Below are 21,347 nucleotides of genomic sequence, written 5' to 3' on the forward strand. Positions count from 1 at the left end.
GTGATGTGATTGCCAATGACTGAGTTTGCATACAATAACTCACAACAGACTTCCACACAGAAATTATCTTTCCAGCTGACATATAAGCTGAATCCACAAACAGAATTTTTGGACTCTAATGAGTATGGCTATGTGTGTAAGAATTCAAGGGATCAGGTGGAGACAATAAGATTGCTCCACAAAGAGATTAAGAAATTGCTTGCAAAAACACAAGTCTATCAGAAGAAATACTATAACCAGAAGTACACTGTAAAGATCTTTCAGATAAGAGACAAGATATGGCTTGATCTTTGCAATATCAAGACCACACAGTCTAACAAAAAACTGAATTTGTTGAGGCATGAATCTTATAGAATTATGAAGAAGATAGGCTTGTGAGTCTACAGACTGGAACTGCCTCCAGGTCTGCAAACCCATGATATCTTTTATATATCTTTGCTCTGCAAACACAAGACCCACAAAGAAATTAATAGCTTATCTCATCATGAAGTTTACAAGACAGACAAGAATGAAAAGAAGTACCAGGTTCATAAGATAATTAACTTAAAAAGAGAGGGTTACAAGCTGTGGTACAGAGTACATTGGGAAGAATATAATAATAAGAAGAACAAGATATGCATTTTTGCAAGTAATATCTGTCTACTGAGAAAGCTACTCCAACAATTCCATAGTAGGAACCTGGACAAGCCTGGTTCACAAAAGAGATGGATGGAGATAGTAGAACTAGAAAATGGATTAGAAAGAGAAAAAATATAGTCAAACTGAACTGAATTCAATTGATTTCAAAACAAAAGAAGAAAAAACTAAACTAAGATTATATAATTAGAGTCTTCAGCTTCTTCTGTAAAGATCTGTAACAATAATTCATAATCTCACTGCTGAAAAGAGCAAGCAAGATATCTACAGTATAGACAGTTATTATATTTTTGATTCAAGTCTGCAGAGATGCACTCTGCAAAGATTATATTACTATAATCTTACTAAGCTCTCTTGCAGACAGAGTACTTCTGTTCAGATAGTAGCTAGATCTCAGCTCAAGTCACAAGAATTCTCTTACAGAGCTGAGTATGCACAGTTAACTAGTTTAAATTATTTAAACCAGCAATAAGTACAGATTTTTGAATAGACTCACAACACCATGCTCTTTTGCAGACAGACAAAGCTTGTGTCTCTGTATGAGAGGGGAGATCTGAAAGAATCACTGAATTGGCCCACAATACACCAGTAAAAGTAGCAGCTGATGGTATTTGAGTGAAGATGGTCTGGAACCATCATTGTCAGTCTCACAGAGAGAGTGCTGGGCAGTCTCAAGCACTTTACAGAATCATGGTATTCATAAACCCTGCTGGTGCAGAGAGAACAACAACAACAATCTAAAGAAGATTAGCCACAAACTGAAATGTGATAGAGAATACTCATATTTTCAGTCAGGGTCAGAACAACAACTACAGAGAGAAGAGACAGAGCAGCAGAACCCTAACTTCATCAGCATATAAATTAATGTCAGCTTGTAAGAAGCACTTACAGCTTGAGCTAGTGCTGGAGAGATAGTGATAACTGATGGAGAGAAGAAAGAGAAAACAACAACACTCTAGAACTATCAGTTACAAACACTTCTCAAACTTCTTGTAACTACTCATCAAAGGCCCAATCTCATCTACAAAAGAAGGGGTGGGGGTTATCTCAAGAGAGAAAAGCAGAGACAAGTCACAAGAGAAAGGGGGAGGAGACTGCACACCAGCAGCAACTGCTAGCAAGCATCAGTCTCTCCACAAACCAAACCCCATGTGAAGATAAAACCTAATGACCACACAAAGCAAAGACATAACCAGAGGTGAACTCACCAGCTTGTGATCTTTCAGCCAATCATATAAAACATCAAAGTGAAGTCATTTTTCTTTCAGAATATCAGAGATCTCCCACAAGTGTGTCTTCCACATGAAGCAGTGCTTGAAGAGTTCACTTATCTTGATAATAGTGATATAGACTAGAGAAGAAAGAGAAGAAAAGAAGAGAAAGAGAAAGCAAGAGAAAGCTCTCTCTTAAGCTAGTGTTTATTATCTAATAGTGACACAGAGCTAGCAAGAATAATAGAGACTCTCTACACATTGTTGTATTATTAGGTTCTGTTGTATTATTAGAGTTGTGTTAATATCACATCTCTAGTGAGACTGTACTCTTTTTCTTATAAAGAAATTTTTATTTTTCCCAAGAGATTTTTTGTTTTTCTACTTATGAAGATTTTTAATGAAATAGCTACCTTGAGAGACCAAGACTTATAAGAGAAGGGAATTTGTAAGAATTTACTGTAAACCTCTTACACAGATAAATAGCATTTGTAAAGATCAGAGACCTCAGCTTGCAAGCTGCTGAAAGTTGCATGTGTTCTTGCAAGACACTAAGTCACATGCTTATAAGCACACATAAAAGACTGTCACTGTATAAACTTCTTGCTGAGAGCTAGTGGCAATCTTGTTTACAAGTTGTATATAGTTGCCAGAATACAGATCTTTTATCTTGTGTACTCTTTTCCATGTATATTTCTTCTAGAGATTTATTGTCATGCTGATTCACATGTATAATCCTCATATTTAGGCAGAGTTCTTTGTTCATTCATTATTTGTGTTTCTCTTCCAATATTTTTGGAAGTGGTTTCATCAGCATCTTCTTTATTTATAGATAACCTTCTTTATTGTCTTGTTAGAATGCACCTTTCTCTTGAGAGGTTGAGATTTTTCATTTCTTCTTATTTTGGTTCTTGTCCCACTGACTTTGCTTCTTCTTTTCTAGAATGAACTCAATAAGCATCGCTTGTTCTTGTAATTCTGCAATTATTTTTAGTTGGTGTTGCAGGTTATTCAGTTCAGTCTGGATGATTGGTCTGAGCTTTGTCTGTAGAAAGAGTACACAAAAGAATTCATCTGCTAGACTATTCAGATTCTGTTTGAGTTCAGCAAGATATGTAAAAAACAAGAGTATAAATTAGTTCTCTTGTTGGACAGTGTTATGATAATGCTGCATCATGCCTCAACTACAAGTTATCTCAGATTTAATGTTGTTCTTACACCACATCTTGAATTTATTTCATGATATGGGTAGTTGTTCTCTCTCTATTCTCAACATCTGTTAATACATCTGGGGTTTGTCACAAAAATAACTGGACACCCAATTAATTCTGACTACATCTGGTGCTTTTTATAATGATTTTCTCAGACAAAACTGCTGTCTTATTAAAGCTAATCACAATTTGCACTTATTAAGTAATTTGCCATGGTAGTAAGATGCTTTTAGAAGCTTCACATCATCAAAATTATCTGACTTCTCTATCAGTTGTGCGTGTAAGGGGAACTCTAAAGAGAAATCATCATTCACTATTCTCTGTTTGTATTCTATCTGCTTCTGCAGCCTGCATATCTTATTTTATTCACATATGTCTGCTAGATTCTTTTGCAGACATGTCTTTTTTTTTTTCAAAGATATTCTTCCTTCAGATTTGCTATGAAACTTGTGGCACAGCAGCCAAGAACACAGGATGATTGGATGAGACCTGGCAAGATGGAATCACAGATCATTGTGGAGAAATCTTAAGACAGGAAGTCACATGATCAGGAAGTGATATAAGCAAGATAAGATATAAGAAAGAGATTATCATGTATTATGATACTATAACATAAGCAATCTGGAAGAAAGTATCATGAGTATTACCAGAAGAGCATCATGTATATAAGAATGCTCATTACCAGAGATCTGATGGACTTGTTCATCATGATCAATCTTCTTATCTATCTTACAGATACCTTGAATCAGATACTTTCATATCTTGATTACTTTTCATACCATTGAAGTCTTGTAATACTGTATGATTGTATCTGATCCCACTACTCTTGAGAAGGCATAATAGCCTTGCCCTGACTCTGGTATACCTGTACAGAAACTCTTTGTCATCAGAGCAAGACTGCTCACTCAACCAGAGCATTATTGGATTATTGATCACTATCTTCAATCTGTTGTTATTCTCTTTGAGTTCTTTGATACTCTCAAGACCCCAAAAAACCCAGGGAGGTTCCCAGTCATACAAAATCTAAACACAACATATTGAGCATCCCTGACTCAGAAGAGAATACACCTGAGACTCCAGAGATTACATACAAAGAAAGAACTTTCTGTGTCATGTCAAGCATAAAGATACAATCTCCACCCCACATCAAGATCTAATAAAGTATAGAAACCATGTCTGCATTCAAAGCATCAGCCATCAACACTCAAGATCTTATAAATAGAATCTTGCAGCTCAAACAGATTATCAAGAGACTTGGAGAGCAGAATCATGAATTAAAAGATCATAACAAGCAGCTTGAGACCCAGATCATGGCTATTCCATCCACTGGACAACAGAAAAAGAAAGATAAAGCCAAAGTCAATCTACCAGAATTCTTCAAGAATGAACAAGAAAAATTACAAGCTTTCTTGAAACAACTGTGCATCTACATAAATATAAAAGGCAAAGAACTCAGTAACAATAAGAACAAGATAATAATAACAGTATTATATTTTCACAGAGCAGCATTTGATTAGTTCAATGCTTACTTGCAGAATTATTACAAAAAAGACAAAGTTAATCAGAATAACAACATGCTAAAGATTATTAACAGCTACAACATCTTTATTCAGATATTGAAAACCACTTTCAGAGAAGTCAAGAAACAAAATACAGCAGCCCAGCAGTTACACTACATATAATAAAAGATATCATCACAAGAATATGCTATAAGATTCCAGCAAATCTGTGTCAATACTGATTGGGATGATGAAGCCTTAGCTAACATCTACTATCAAGAACTATTTAATAAGATTAAAGATAAAATAGTGCAATTGAAGAAACAACCATGCATTCTGATCAAGATAATTGAAGTGACAGTCAGGATTGAAAACCAACTTTACAAACAAAAGATAGAAAAGCAAGAAAAAGTGCCATGAAAGCAACCTAGTTTATTGAATCACACTAGAAGTTAAGAGTGGAGCAAACACATACAATCAGACTCTTACAAAAACACACCCATGAAGCTGGACATAACAAAAGTTTAACATGCTCAATGAAAAAGAAAAAGAGCAGAGAAAGAAAGAGAAATTATACTTCTATTATGTCAAGTCTGAACATTAAGCAAGACAGTGCAGAGCAAAAAAAGCAGATTAAAGAGACAAGAAACTCAGAGCAATCTTACAAGAAAATAAAAATAACTCTGAAGTTAAATAATATCTCTAAGCAATAACTCAGAAAGAGCAAACTGAAGAAGAACTTCAACAACAGTTCAGAAAGATATTCAAAAAACAAGTTAAGAAAGCTTATCTAAAGCTACTCCAGCAGCTGAAAGATGAACTGAAATACTGAAAACAGCTGGAGAATGAAAAATGAGAGTTATATGAAGAATTATGTGTGAGAATGAGAAGTAAATCAAGTGATGATTAAGAAATTTGACCACTTGACTACAAATACCACTACAAAAAGAAAATAAACAAAATTCAGAATCCAAAGCACAAGAAACATGCTCAGTATCTAATCTATAAATGTTCATGCAAGCTTCACCAGAAACAATAAGAAGAGTTCAAATAATAAATATAAATTACAGAAGACTTCATGTATCATGGAGACTATAATTATGACATCAAGAATTGCCAGTGTTGCAAATGTGATACTGAGAAAGAAGAATGGAAATTGCCAGACCCACAGAATACCTCATTCATGGAACACTCAAATTACACCAGAATTCATTGGAGCTTTTGCTATAATGATAATTGCCCTATTTACAGAGACAGAAAGAACAGTAGATACTACTCACAACCACCAAAAAAGTTGCAAATAATCCAGAAACAAGACCACAGCAATAATAAAGAATATTGATCAAGTAAAGAACAGACAATTACACTAAAGCTGAAGAAAGAACTAAGTTAGGAGATACTAGAATTTGAGAAACATGAAGAGAATATCTTGAAGAAACTCAGTCTCATAAAAAGCATGATATCTGAAGAGGCAAGATGCCCAAGAGCAAGAACATTACAGATTCAAGACAACTAATTGCACTGGACCACATGCAAAGAAGAAAATGAATTACTAACAATAATGATGTGTGGACAGCACTGGAATGAAAAACAGAAAGAGATAGAAGAATCAAACCACCCATGCCATAATAAATTTGAGTACAAATGCCAATGCAAATTTCAGAAAGACACAAGATTTTGGAAAATAACAAGATCTCTGCATGATTTGAAAGAATGTGAAAACTATGCAGAATACAAAGACAACAAGTATGTGCAGAAAATACACAAGAAATAATGTACCAACAGAAATAATTGCAAAATACACAAACAAGCACTCAAGATGACTCTTGTTAATTCAGAAAACAAGAGAGCTGCCACAAACAAGAGTCTGTAAGCAGCATGAATAGGCAAGCAAAACTGTTAGATACTAACAGACAAATCTGTTATCTCAGAGTTACAGCAATCTTACTTGGATCAAAGTGCATAACAGTTCTAGTGGACTCAGAAGTGACTGAACTGTTTATTGACAGAAGATTCATCAAACAAGCTGACATTGTAAAATGAATAAAGAAATATTCCTACCAGTTATCAGAACTGGAAGAAGAAACTCTTAATAGAGTTGAAGAAGAGACATATCTTATTAGAATAAGAATAGGACAGCACCATAAGAAAGTACATTTTGAAGTGATGAATCTAGAGAACTATAATATAGTCTTGAGATACCCTTGATTAAAACAGCACAATCCAGAAATTAACTGGCAAGAAGAAAAGATTAGACTGACAAACTGTAAATGCTCTCTTGAACCAGCATACCATAATTGAAGACTCACACTCAGAAACAACTTAGACAAGACACTGACCATAATAAGTCAGATCAACAGAAAGATACTGCATAAAGAATGATTGATTAACACTAAAGAAATTCATGAAAACCCAATCTATAATAACAAAGTGAATCAAGCCACAGAGAATCTCAATAACTTGAAGCAGCTGTAAGTACAAAAGAACAACCAGAATGAAAAGATCAACAAAACTCTACCAGAAGAATTCTAGAAATACATCAATGTATTCAGGAAAAGAGATCAAAGCAACAGTCTACCAAAACACAAACCCTGGAATCATAAGTTAAAACTACAAGAAGGAAAACAACCAGCAAAATTACCAATATACAGATTGAATGAAAAAGAATCAGCTGAAGTAAAGAAATACATCAAGAATAATCTTAAGAAAGATTATATCAGAGAGTCAACATCATCAGCAGAATATCCAATACTGTTTGCACTAAAGAAGAACAGAACTCTATAACTATATGTGAATTACAGATAGTTGAACAGCATTACAGTCAAGAACTGCTACCCAATACCACTGATTAAAGAAGTGCAAGACAGATTAAGGGGAGTAACATGATTTACTTTAATTAATATCAAGAATGCCTACCACCAAATATGAATCAAAGAAGGCAACAAATGGAAAACAGCATTCAGAACACAATACAGACTATATGAATACAATGTCATGCCATTTGAATTAACAAATACACTGGCAATATTCCAAGTGCTTATCAATAATGTACTGCAAGAATATCTAGATGATTTTGTCATTGCATACCTTGATGATGTGGTTATATTTACCAAAGAAGACTGAAAGAATCACACTAGAAAAGTCAAGAAAGTACTGGAAAAACTACAAAGATACAATCTACCAGCAAAACTAAAGAAGTGTGACTTCTTCAAGAAGAAAATCAGATACCTTGAACACATCATGTCAACAGAAGAAATATGAATGGAGCTAGAAAAAATCAACAAAATACTACAATAATCAACATTAAAGAAAGTTAAAGAAGTTCAGATGTTTTACAGACTAGTGAATTACTACCAACAGTTCATATATAGATTTTCAAAGAAAGCAAGACTACTCATATAGCTATTCAAGAAAGACAAAGTGTTCAAATAGACAACAGAGTGCCAACAAGCATTTGAAGCAATAAAAGATAAATTCAGAAAAGAAGAAATAAGACAACACTATAATCTGATAAAGAGATGTATGATTGATACAGATGCATCAGACTGTGCAATAGCAGGAAGATTACAATAATCAGATAAGCACAGAAAACTACAACTAGTTACATGCTATGCAAGAACAATAACATCAGCCAAACAAAACTACAATATTCACAACAAGAAACTACTTGTAATAGTGGCATTACTGAAGAAATTGAAAATTGAACTACAAGAAAATCAACACTAGATAGAAATTATCTCAGACCATGACAACCTGCAATACTTTATGACAACCAAAGAACTTACAAGACAACAAGCCAGATGGTATGCAGATGTACTGGTATACTATAACTTTAGAATACAACACTGCAAAGACACAGAAAATGCCTGAGTGGATGCATTAAGCTAAAGACTGGACCTGATAAGAAAAGAACAAGATTCAAGAACACTCTTCAAAGAGTTGAAAGAAACAAAGAATATGATTCTGGACCAACAAACATTGAGAGTGACAAGAATCATCACAGAAGAATCAGATATTGAAGAAAAGATCAAAAAAGCAATAAAGAAAGATGAATATGTAAAAAAGATTAACAAGAAAAATAAAAACTTCAAAAAAGAAGATGGAATGATACTATATTATGGACTGATATATATATTCAGAGAAGTCAGAAAACAAGTGATGGTATAAGAACATGACACAATCACTGCAGGACATTTTGAGATCAACAAGATAATGGAGAAAATCATGAGAACCTACTATTAGTCAGGAATGTGGATGGATATTCAACAACATGTTAAAGAATGTGAGACATGTGCATGAAGCAAAGCCAACAAACACTGATCATACAGAAAACTACAGCCAATACTGCAACTGTGAGGACCATGAAGATTCATAGCAATGGATTTCATCACAAAACTCCCAAATTTGAAGGATATGGAAGAGAAGAAGTACAACTCAATACTAGTGGTCACCAACAGATTGACAAAGTACAGATATTTTATACTGTTCAGAGAAGCAACAACAGCACCAGATACAGCACTGACAGTACTGTGAAACATGCTTGCCAACCACAGAATGCCAGAAGAAATAATTACAGACTAAGACACCAGATTCACAAGCAAATTCTGAACAACATTAATGACACAATTGGGAATTGAACAGAAAATATCAACAGTCTATCATCTACAGACAGATGGACAGACAGAGCAACTGAATCAAATCTTGAAGCAATATCTGTGAGAATATGTCAACTATCAACAGAACAATTGAATTACACTACTACCTATAACATAATTAACATACAATGAAGTAAAAATGCCACTACAGAAATGACACCATTCTACATAAACTATAGCAGAGAACTGGAAATACAGAAACAATCAAGAATTGCATGACAGAAGACTTAAGAAGCAGAACTTACAGTAATATAACTACAAGAACTGCAGAATCAGATAAAACTGGACATTGAATTCCTGAATGAAAGAATGAAGCACTACTACAACAGAAAATGCCAGAAGGCACCAACTCTGAAAGAGAGAGAAAAAGTATTTCTAATTTGATGAAATATCAAAATCAAACAATCAAGCAAAAAACTTGATTTCAAAAAATTGGGACTATACAGAATCACAAAGCAGATTGGAAAAGTCAACTACAAACTCCAGCTACCCAAGAAGATGAGAATACACCCAGTATTTCATGTCTTATTATTGGAGAAAGCACTGCTACACACCAAAGAAATGCCCACAGAGATCAATGAAGAACAAGAATACAAAGTTAAATAAATACTAGATCATCAGAAGATCAGCAGAAAACTTCACTACTTAGTGAAATGAAAAGAGTGCAATATCTTGAAAAACATCTGAGAACCAACAGAAAACCTCAAGAACATCTGGATAATTATTGAGATGTATTATTGATGATGCTCTCACTCAGCAAAGCATTAATAAACAAATTGGAAATAACCAGAAGAGAGTCTGAAGAAGAAAGATTATTTAATAAAGCAAGCAGATTCTAGATCTCTGTCTGCTTAGCTACTTTTTTCTGTTCTTCTTCTTCCAGGTGCTTTAATTTCTCTAAAGAAGAAAGACCCCAAACTATCATATTGCTACCACAATGTTTAAGAAGAGACTCTTGTTTTTAAAGATAAAGAAGTTTTGAGAAGATATAAATCTGTTTCTTGAGAGCTTAGTGTTTCTCTGACTTCAGTTTCTTCTGAGTCTTTTCAAGGGAATGCCACTTCTTGGCAGAAGAATCATTATCATAAACACATGAACAACCAGAATGCATGCACTTACTACACTGAGAAGAATGAGAAGATATAATGCATGTCTTATTAAGAGAAGAACAATGAACACAAGAGAAGACCATAATAAAGCCTGATTTCTCAATATTAGTGATTAGAGCATTCTTGTGAATGGCAGACTTGGAAGCCATGATTAAGCCATAAAGATACTTACTTAAGAAAGAGGAACACAGAAAAATACAAGAAGAGAAGAGCACTCTTTTATATCTTAGAAAAGAAAGCAGAGTGGTTGAGGACAACATGCTGTAAAAGAAGAGGATGATGTTATGAAACTTGTGGCACAGTAGTCAAGAACACAGGATGATTGAATAAGATCTGGCAAAGTGGAATCATAAACTGTTGTGGAGAAACCTTAAGATAGGAAGTCATATGATCAGAAAGTAATATGAGTGAGATGAGATATAAGAAAGAGAGTATCATGTATTATGATACTATAACACAAGCAATCTGGAAGAAAGTATTGTGAGTATCACCAGAAGAGTATTATGTATATAAGAATGCTTATTATCAGAGATCTGATGAACTTGTTCATTGTGATTAATCTTCTTATCTATCTTACAGATATCTTTGAATCAGACACTTTCATATCTTGGTTACTTTTCATACTACTGAAGTCTTGTGATACTGTATGATTGTATCTGATTCTGCTACTCTTGAGAAGACATGATAGCCTTGCCCTGACTCTGATATACCTGTACAGAAACCCTTTGTCATCAGAGCAAGACTGCCTACTCAACTGGAGCACTATTGGATTATTGATCACTACCTCCAATCTGTTGTTGTTCTCTTTGAGCTCTTTGATATCCTCAAGACCCCAAAGAATCCAGGGAGGTTTCCAGTTATAAAAAATCTAAACACAACAAGATTTCATTTAATGTATGAAGAGGTGTATCTTCATTGTCCATATCATCTGCTGATACCTCACTGGTGGTGGCTCCACTACTACCAGCATCTTCATTAATGTTCATCTTCTCCATATTGGTGTCTACCTCTGTCAGATCTGCAATGTGGGGTGTTGTTGTGGTTCATCTTGTGGGTCTTGGTGCCATTGTACTGACTTAGGCAATTGTATGTTAGAGCATTCAAAATGTTAGAAGAACTGATTGTAGATCATGTAGGTTTTCCCAAAATTAGAGGTATGAAAGAGCTAAGTAGGTATGATGTCCACAACTGATAGAAGGAAGTCATGTGTAGAACATAGAGATTCTCTAACTAGAAGACTGAATGCTGGGGTTTCCATAATTCATGCAAATCATGTAATTCTTATATATTCAGAGTTGGGGTCATGTGAATACCTCTGAATATCTGACATCATCCAATGCTTGGTTGGTCTAGATCTACATTTATAACACCACCTCTGAACATATAAAAATCACACAATTTGCATAGATTGTGGAAACCCCAGCATTCAGTCTTCTAGTTAGAGAACCTCTATATTCTACACATGACTCTCTTCTATTAGTTGCAGGTATTGTACCTACTTAGCTCTTTTGTACTTCTAATCCTGGGAAAACCTATGTGACCTACAACTGGTTCTCCTAACACTATTTCTACACTTACTACTTAACCATACTCTTACTATGTTGTGATTTTTCACCTTTCTTGTGCTCTCACTATATCAACCAACTTGTCTATCTTGGCAAGACATTCCATCATATCCTGCTTCACTATCTTTCTTTCTATATATAGATTTGTTCATCTTCTTGTAATTATGTCTTTTTCTTAGGTAATTCTTAAGAGTCTCTTGTGCATTTTCAAGATTTTTCTTAGATTCTCATGTCAATTCCTCAGTAGAGAATCCTTTCCACTTCACTAGATAATATCTCTTGTGGTAGCATGTTTTGTTGTCCAAGATTTCATCTACTTCCCACTTATGATGGTTGTCTACCAGTACTGTAGGAGAACATATTAGTGCCTTATCTGTTCTTGTGTGGTACAGTTCCAACAATGAGACATGAAAAACATTATAAATCTGATAGCTCAGAAAGAGCTTTAATTAGTATGCATTATTTTCTATAATCTTTATTACTGAGAAAGATTTATAGTACTTGTTGTCTAACTTCTTGCAAGAACATATTATTTATAGATTTCTTGATAACAACATCACTTTGTCATCAGATATATATACTTTATCTTGATATCTTTGATTATAGAACCATGCTTGATTCTCTTTTACTTTCATCACTGAATGTTCTACCAGACTATCTCTTAACACAGAGATCATTCTCAGTTTTTTATTGAATGCTGTCTGTATATTATTGTTATCATCAATCAACTTCTGGATCTTATCTGGTTCTCTAGATTTGAAGCTGTACATTATTTTGAATGGAAATATATGCATTGCAGAGTGTTCTAATCTGTTGTATATAAATTCTGCATACACAAGCTACTTCTCCCAATTATCTTGTTTATAACTACAATAGATATAAGATATTTCTTCAAAATCTTGTTCAGTGTCTCTGTTTGGCTGTTTATTTGTAGGTGGAATGCTATGCTAAGTTTTTGTCTAACTTTCATGTGAAAACATAGCTCTGACCAGTATTTACTTGTGAAAATAGATTTCCAGTTCAAAATAATGTTATTTGAAAATCTGAAGTTTTTAAACACTCTTCTGAACAGAAGATTTGCCATCTCTGGCATATCAATCTTCTTTTTACATGCAAGAAAACATGCAAGCTTTGTAAATTGATTCACAATAACCAGAACTATATTATATAGATTTCTCTTCTCTTCACTTAGAAAGAGGTCTGTTATAAAGTTGATAAATATTGAATATCAGAGATCACTAGATATCAGTAAAGATACAAGCAATCTATATAGTTTGTGTGTTAAAGTCTTTTCTTGTTGGCAGGTTTGGCATTTATATATGTACATCTGAACATCTTATCTTATCAATTACTAATTATATTTTCATCAGAGCAAGATAAACATCTTCACCACACTAAAGTAATCTGTAAATAAATTATTATAGTGAACTTATAGTAGTTTCTGCCTTAAAGCTGGATTATTAAGAATATAGATTCTGCTACTCTTTGTTAAAAGATCTTATTTATCTATTTTTCACTCTGGCTGCTGAAATTCTGTCTTGATAAATCTTGCTTGTACAGAGAAATTATCTCTCTGTGCTTCTAGCAGCAGATTCAACACACTTACAGTTGATTTCTTATAGATGTTTTCATCTTTTATCACTATATTCATGTGCACACAGAGAATCCAGAATCTTGTAAGAATTCACTGTGAACCCCTTACACAGATAAATAGCACTCACAAGAGCCAGAGAGCTTGGCTCACAAGCTGCTGGAAGTTGCATGCATTCTTGCAAGACACTAAGTCATATGCTTGCAAGCACATATAAAAAACTGTCACTGTATGAACCTCTTGCTAAGAGTCAGTGGCAATCTTGTTTACAAGTCATACATAGTTGCCAGAATACAGACCTTTTACCTTGTGTACTCTTTTTCTATGTATATTTCTTCTAGAGATTCATTATCATGCTGATTCACATGTACAATTCTCACATTTTGCCACTCTTCTTTGGTGACGCCCGACAATGGTATCAACACAAAGAAGCCAACCCCCTGAAACTCACGAACCTGGGACACCAGCCAAAAACCTACCTGAAGAACAAACCCAAGTACGCGAAGACAAAACCTAATGGCCACGCGAAGCAAAGGCACAACCAGAGGTGAACTCACCAGCTTGTGGCCTTTCAGCCAATTGTGTGGAATGTTGAAGTGAAGCCATTTTTCTTCCAGAACATCAGAGACCTTCCACAAGCCTGTCTCCCACACAAAGCAGTGCTTGAAGAGTTCACTTACCTTGGTAATAGTGATATAGGCTAGAGAAGAAAGAAAAGAAAAGAAGAGAAAGAGAAAGCAAGAGAAAGCTCTCTCTTAAGCTAGTGTTTATTATCTAATAGTGACACAGAGCTAGTGTGAACAATAGAGACTCTCTACACATTGTTGTATTATTGGGTTCTGTTGTGTTATTAGAGTTGTGTTGATATCACATCTCTAGTACTCTTTTCCTTATGAGGAAATTTTTATTTTTTCCAAGAGTTTTTTTGTTTTTCTACTTATGAAGGTTTTTAATAAGACAGTCATCTTGAGAGATCAAGACTTACAAGAGAGAGAAATCTGTAAGAATTTACTGCAAATCTCTTATACAGATAAACAGCATCTGTAAGAGTCAGAGAGCTTGACTTGCAAGCTGCTGAAAGTTGCATGTGTTCTCACAAGACACTAAGTTACATACTTGCAAGTATATATAAAAGGCCATCACTGTACAAATCTCTTACTGGAAGCTAGTAACAATCTTGTTTACAAGTTATATATAGTTGCCAGAATACAGATTTTTTATCTTGTGTACTCTTTTTTCATGTATATTTCTTCTAGAGATTTATTTTCATGCTGATCTACATGTATGATTCTCACAAATCTTCTGTAATTTCTTTATTAAGTCTCCTTAGTATCTCTGGCTGGTGCTTTCTGAACTGACTTAATTATCTTAATGTTATCAGATCTTCTCTGCACTATCTCTATCTCACTGCTTTGAACAGCATAAGCAGTATATACTTGAATATCTTCTTTATTAAAAAAAGTTTTTTTAAATAAGTTCCACTCTGGAACACTATTTGTGTAACATTATTTAAGTATATACATCAGCAGACCAATGTCTTCTTCTAGTTTAATATAATCTGATCTTCATGATAATATATTAGCTGGATTATGCTTTTCAGAGTGGTAGAGAATCTTAAAGTTATATACTTCAAGAATCTCTATCCATTTTACATATTATTATTGTGCCATCTTGTTTGTGAACTTTATAAATGAACAAAGATTTGCATATTTTATAATAATCTCTACAGAGTACTTCATTTCTTCTAAGTACTGCTGCTAATAAATAAATACTCAGATGATGGCTAACATCTTCTTATTCAGTATATTATAGACTTGTTAAGTTTGATCAAACTTGAATAATCAGTAAACAACTAAATACTATCTGTTGTTAAACAGTTGTAGCAATATCATATCTGCAGTATGTTCTGAAGTATCTGTTTCCAGATGTATTCTACATTCTGAATTATAGTGACAGATGACAGATTCTCTGAAGAAGACTGCTTTTAATATACAAAATACTTGTCTAACAGTAAATATTAGAAGAAATAATCTCTTTTTTTACTTATTTTTACTGTCTTTCAAGAGATCTGTCAACAGTATCATGATAACTAAGTATTTTTGTATGAATCTTCAATAGAAGTTTGCAAAACTCAGAAATACCTGAATATTATAGAAACTTCATGGCAGAGATCACTCTATAATTATTTGTACCTGCTTTGGGTCCATCTTAATATCTTCATTATCAATAATATATCCAAGGTATGAGATTATTTATCTTTTGAAAGTGCACTTAGCAAGCTTTGCAAACAACTGGTATCTTCTTAAATACTTCATAACTAGTCTAATATATTTCTTGTGCTCTCCCTCTGAGGCAGAGAAAATGTGAGGATCGTATGTGTGGATCAGCGTGACAATGAATCTCTAGGAGGAATATACATGGAAAAAGAGTACATGAGGTAAAAGATCTGTATTCTGGCAACTATGTACAACTTGTAAACAAGATTGCCACTGGCTTCCAGCAAGAGATTCACACAGTGACAGTCTTTTATGTGTGCTTGTGAGCATGTGACTTAGTGCCTTGCAAGAACACATGCAACTTCCAGCAGCTTGCAAGCTGAGGCCTCTGGCCCTCATGGGTGCTGTTCATCTGTGTAAGGGGTTCGCGGTGAATCCTTACAGAAAATAAGAATATTATCTAGATAAACTATACAGCATATGTCAACCAGGCCTGCCAGCACTTTATTAATATAAAACCAAAAGATCACTGCTGTATTTAACAATCTGAAAGACATAACAAGATACTCAAAACTTCCAAACTTTATATAAAATGTGGTTTTCCATTCATCTTCTTTTTTGATTCTAATCTGGTGGTAGACATTATATAGATTTATCTTGGAAAAGTAGTATGCTTCTGCCAACCAGCTTAACATCTCATCTATCAATGGCAAAGAGTAATGATTCTTCACTGTAATTATATTAAGACTATAATAATTAATATAGAGTCTGAGTTCTTTATTAGTCTTGGGTGCAAACAATACTAAAGCCTCTGCTGAACTTTATAATAAATATATTTAACTCTTGCATAACTTATTCTTGATATACTCTTGTAGAATCTCTGTCTGTTTGAGTAATAGTCTATAGATTGATATGTATAGAGACTTGCAGCTGTCTTTAAGAATAATTAAGTAACTAATCTTTATTAATTCCAGCAACTCTGCTACTTTTTCTTCTGAGAAAATATCTTTATAGTTTCTTAATTACTCAGGCACTTCTGTCAGAACTTGATTGTTATTTAACACAAAAATAATATAAGAGAGTTTGTTCTTAATACACACTACTCAGAGAAATCTATCTGCATTCAGAAGTTTTACTATTTTCTCTAAGAGTCAGTAATATTATATCTTGTTCTTTCAGTTTATGTTCAGATTGAAATCTTCTAATTATAATACATCTAGAACTATATTTATATCAATCATATTAATTACTGTGAACATATATCTTACCACCTTTATAATTCTCATGAAGTCTGTTATAGTGAGTTGGGTCTTGTAAATACTATATCAATCAGCCTCAGCTTCATTCAATATCTTAATGACTTCTATAGGCATCTCTGATTGATTTCAGTTCAATTGGAACACCCATTTGTAGAAGATACTATCCACTGTAGTATCTGAGTTCAACAGTACAGCTTGCTCCATAAGACCATCTGATGATATAGTCAGTGTAGTTGACAGACATATACTGTGTCTGCTTGCCTTCTCTATTAAATTAACATTCTGTCTTTCTAATATTTGATCTAGATCTTGCATGAGCTTTGCAGCTCTAGTTTTTATCTAATTTTTATTTTTTTGTCTGTCTGCTGGAACTTGTTAAACCTGTTTGTACAGAACTTTACTCTATAATCTGGTTGACTATATTTTAGACAAAGCTCCTTATTTATTTATTATTTGTGTTTCTCTTTCAATATTTTTGAAAGTGGTTTCACTGGTGTCTTCTTTATTTATAGATAATCTTCTTCATTATCTTGTTAAGACACATCTTTCTCTTGAGAGATTAAGATTTTCTATTTCTTCTTATTTTGATTCTTGTTCCACTGACTTTGCTTCTTCTTTTCTAGAATAAACTTAATAAGTATTGCTTGTTCTTGTAATTCTGTAACTATTTTTGATTGATGTTGCAGTTTATCTAATTTAGTTCAGATAATTAATCTGAGCTTTATCTGTAGAAAGAATACATAAAAGAATTCATCTAATAGACTGTTCAGATTCTGTTCAAGTTCAGTAATATACATAAAAAATAAAAGTATGAATTAGTTCTCTTGTTAAACAGTATCATAATAATACTGCATTATACCTTAACTATAAGTTATCTTAGATTCAACATTATTCTTACATCATATCTTGAATTTATTTTATAACATGAGTAGTTATTCTTTCTCTATTTCTAACATCTGCTAATGTATCTGAGATTTATCACAAAAATAACTGAACATCTAATTAATTCTGACCACATCTGATATCTTTTATAATAATTTCCTCAGATAAAACTGCTGTCTCATTAAAGCTAATCATAATTTGCACTTGTTAAGTGATTTATCATGATAATAAGATGCTTTTGAGAGCTTCACATTATTGAAATTATCTAACTTCTTTATTAGTCATGTGCATAAGAAGAACTTTAAAGAGAAATCATCATTTACTATTCTCTCTTTATATTCTATCTGCTTCTGCAGTCTGCATATCTTGTTTTATTTACATATATCTACTAGATTCTTTTGCAGACATATTTTTTTTCTTTAAAGATCTTCTCTTTTCAGATTTTATTTAATATATTAAGAGATATATCTTCATTATCCATATCATCTGCTGGTGTCTTACTGATAGTAGCTCCACTACTACCAGTATCTTTATTAATGTTCATATTCTTTATATTGATGTCTATCTCTGTTACATCTGCAACATAAAATGTTGTTGTGGTTCATCTTATAGATCTTGATGGCATTGTATCAACTTAGGCAATCATATGTCTGAGTATTCAGAATGTTAGAAGAACCAGTTATAGATTATATAGATTTTCCCAGAATTAGAGATACAAAAGAGCTAAGTCAATATGATGCCTGCAACTGATAAAAGAAAGTCATGCATAGAATGTAGAGATTCTCTAACTAGAACACTAAATACTGGAGTTTCCATGATTTATGCAAATTATGTGATTCTTATATATTCAGAGTTGGGGTCACATGAATACTTCTGAACATTCAATGTCATTCAATGCTTGGTTGATCTAGATCTATATTCATAACAATTATCTTATAATTCTTGCACATCTGACAAAATCTTTTAATAAACAGAGTAGCATCTCTGCTGTCAAACCAAGATATATTTGCCATATCAGGAAAAGGCATAAAAATGTAGAAATAAACCACAATTCTCTTGTTTTCACTCTGTAACATAGTTACATATGATCTTGTAGTATCTTCAGCCATAGTTAATTCTGATTCTGATTTCTTGATTTCTTGATTTTTGATCATGTCACACATTAAGTTCTGTCTATAAGTCAATATCTTTCAAAAATCTATTTATCAGGCAAGCTCTAGATAAAAGATATTCAAATTTAAGCTCTCTAATCTTATTTCTAAATAAAAAACCTGATTAGTACTATGTTCCTAGTTCATAAGATCTTATCTTGAAATAGTGTATTGCTTTATGTGTCTCAGAATTTGTTTTTCTTTCTTGACAGTCATTAAATCACCACATCATCATCTTCAGGTCTCAGCTTGGTCACCAAATGAAGCAGGGTACAATGGGATGCCTTGTCAAGGTAGGCAAGTTGGTTGATATGGTGAGAGCACAAGAAAGGTAAAAAATCACAATATAGTAAGGGTATGGTTGAGTAGTAAGTGTAAAGATAGGTATGTTCTATCAGACACTTAAGCTTATAAGAAGTAATAGTACTAAAGAGTTCTATACTAATACAGACAGCTCTAATAAAAAATAGTAACAAGTTTTATAAACAAGAGATCTTCATATTCTCTAACTAATAACCAAACTAGTAATAAAGAATGAGTGTGTAGAAAAGTGCAATGATGTGTAAAGGTAATAAGCAGAATGCAGAGACTACAGATAGTTTATATAGCTTAGAGATAGTAGCTTTAAGATGGTTTGTGCCTCAGACTGGAACAACATTTGTTCTAATAAGATACCTGTGAGGATTGTATGTGTGGATCAGTGTGACAATGAATCTCTAGGAGGAATATACATGGAAAAAGAGTACACAAGATAAAAGGTTTGTATTCTGGCAACTATGTACAACTTGTAAACAAGATTGCCACTGGCTCCCAGCAAGAGATTCACACAGTGACAGTCTTTTATATGTGCTTGCAAGCATGTGATGTAGTGCCTCACAAGGACACATGCAACTCCCAGCAGCTCACAAGCTGAGGCCTCTGGCCTTCACAGGTGCTGTTCATCCATGTAAGGGGTTCGCGGCGAATCCTTACAGTACCAGAATCTCCACTACAACAGGAGACACTGTTCTCATCAAAAAGAGCCCAAGATCCTTCATTAGAACATTACTGTGATTGATGAATATAGTATACTTAAAATGAACTGCAGCTAGTCTGCAAGTGCAACTAGCTGCTTGCATAAAATCACAAAAGCTCCTACTTACAGCAAGGGTTTCTGGTGACTTTAAAATAACCAATAAACACAGATATAGATTTATTAAACAGTCAGAACATGCTCTTCAGTAGGTTTAATAAAAAAGAGCCTGCTTATCAGAAAGTATAATTCTATACTGGATTACTGATTGTGCTGCTATTAAGATTGCTGTACTGCACTGCACTGAACTGTAAAGAAGATTATAAAATATGAGAATGTAGTAATTAAGGTGCTAGTGCTAAATATAAAGAGCAGCAGAGTAATAAGATAGGGAATAAACAACTCTATAGTTAGCTGTTGGACTGGTTCATTAGTTCTCATTCAACACTATTGTCTTTTTTACCATAAAGATGTAAGAGAGTACACACAGTTTGACAGTTTGCATGTGCAAATTGGATAATTAGATTATCTTCTAGCTACCACAATAGCTGCTATAATAGTAAACTTCAGAAATCAATAAAAACTGCCTGTCACAACAGCATATAAAAGCTTCTTCTGTTGTATTCAGGATTATCTTATAGACAATCTCAATTTAGTAAATCAGAAGAGAAAAGACTGCAGTACTACAGCATTATCCAGTACTGCAGCATTATCCAGTACTGCAGCATTATCCAGTACTGCAGCATTATCAGTGTACTAAGATTATATTATTGACTGCAGGGATTGGAAGATGGTATACTTCTGATATAATCTTTGTCAAATCAGACTTGATGGTGGTGTTGGTATAATTTATAGACAGCAATACAATAATAGATTAGAGTGAGAAAGAGTTGTTTTTTCTTACAGAGCACTAGCTATCATTCCCACATATTTTCTGATAGCAAGAGAGCAAAAGTTGCTGAGAGAGCAAAATACTGAACAAAGAAAAAGCATATAAGTCTTCTGAATACAGCTAAGAAAATCTGGAGCAATGAGTGGAAGTGATCAGACAGTGTCAGAACTTATTAGTTATATTATTTGCAGATGACAGCAGTGCTGCTACTGATTTAACAGAGAAAAAGCAAGAGATGATAATCAAAATCAAGACTACTGAGCATTGCTGTAACAGAGCAGGAGATAAAAAGATAAAAAGCAGAAAAGATAAGCAGAAGAAAAAGTAGAAAGATTGTAAAGTCTGAAAAGAGAGATAAGAAGCACTCTTACATACCCTACTTGAGCTAGGCCCTGCACTATACTCAAACAAGGACATTAAACTGGAAGGGGGAATTAAGTGTACCTGGAGAGTACAGA

At 33.6% G+C, this 21,347-nt stretch overlaps 1 protein-coding gene across 1 annotated transcript; it reads left to right on the forward strand.

The window, feature by feature from the left end:
* Positions 1–4,230: 4,230 nt before the first annotated feature.
* Positions 4,231–4,740, forward strand: CIMG_13190 (uncharacterized protein; the record flags this gene model as incomplete). The annotated part of the gene is made up of 2 exons (XM_001241409.2): positions 4,231–4,542; positions 4,594–4,740. The coding sequence occupies 2 exons, from the start codon at positions 4,231–4,233 to the stop codon at positions 4,738–4,740; spliced, it is 459 nt and encodes a 152-aa protein (XP_001241410.2).
* Positions 4,741–21,347: the final 16,607 nt, after the last annotated feature.

This window comes from Coccidioides immitis (assembly GCF_000149335.2).
Source record: "Coccidioides immitis RS genomic scaffold supercont3.3, whole genome shotgun sequence".
In the NCBI taxonomy this organism is placed as follows: domain Eukaryota; kingdom Fungi; phylum Ascomycota; class Eurotiomycetes; order Onygenales; family Onygenaceae; genus Coccidioides; species Coccidioides immitis.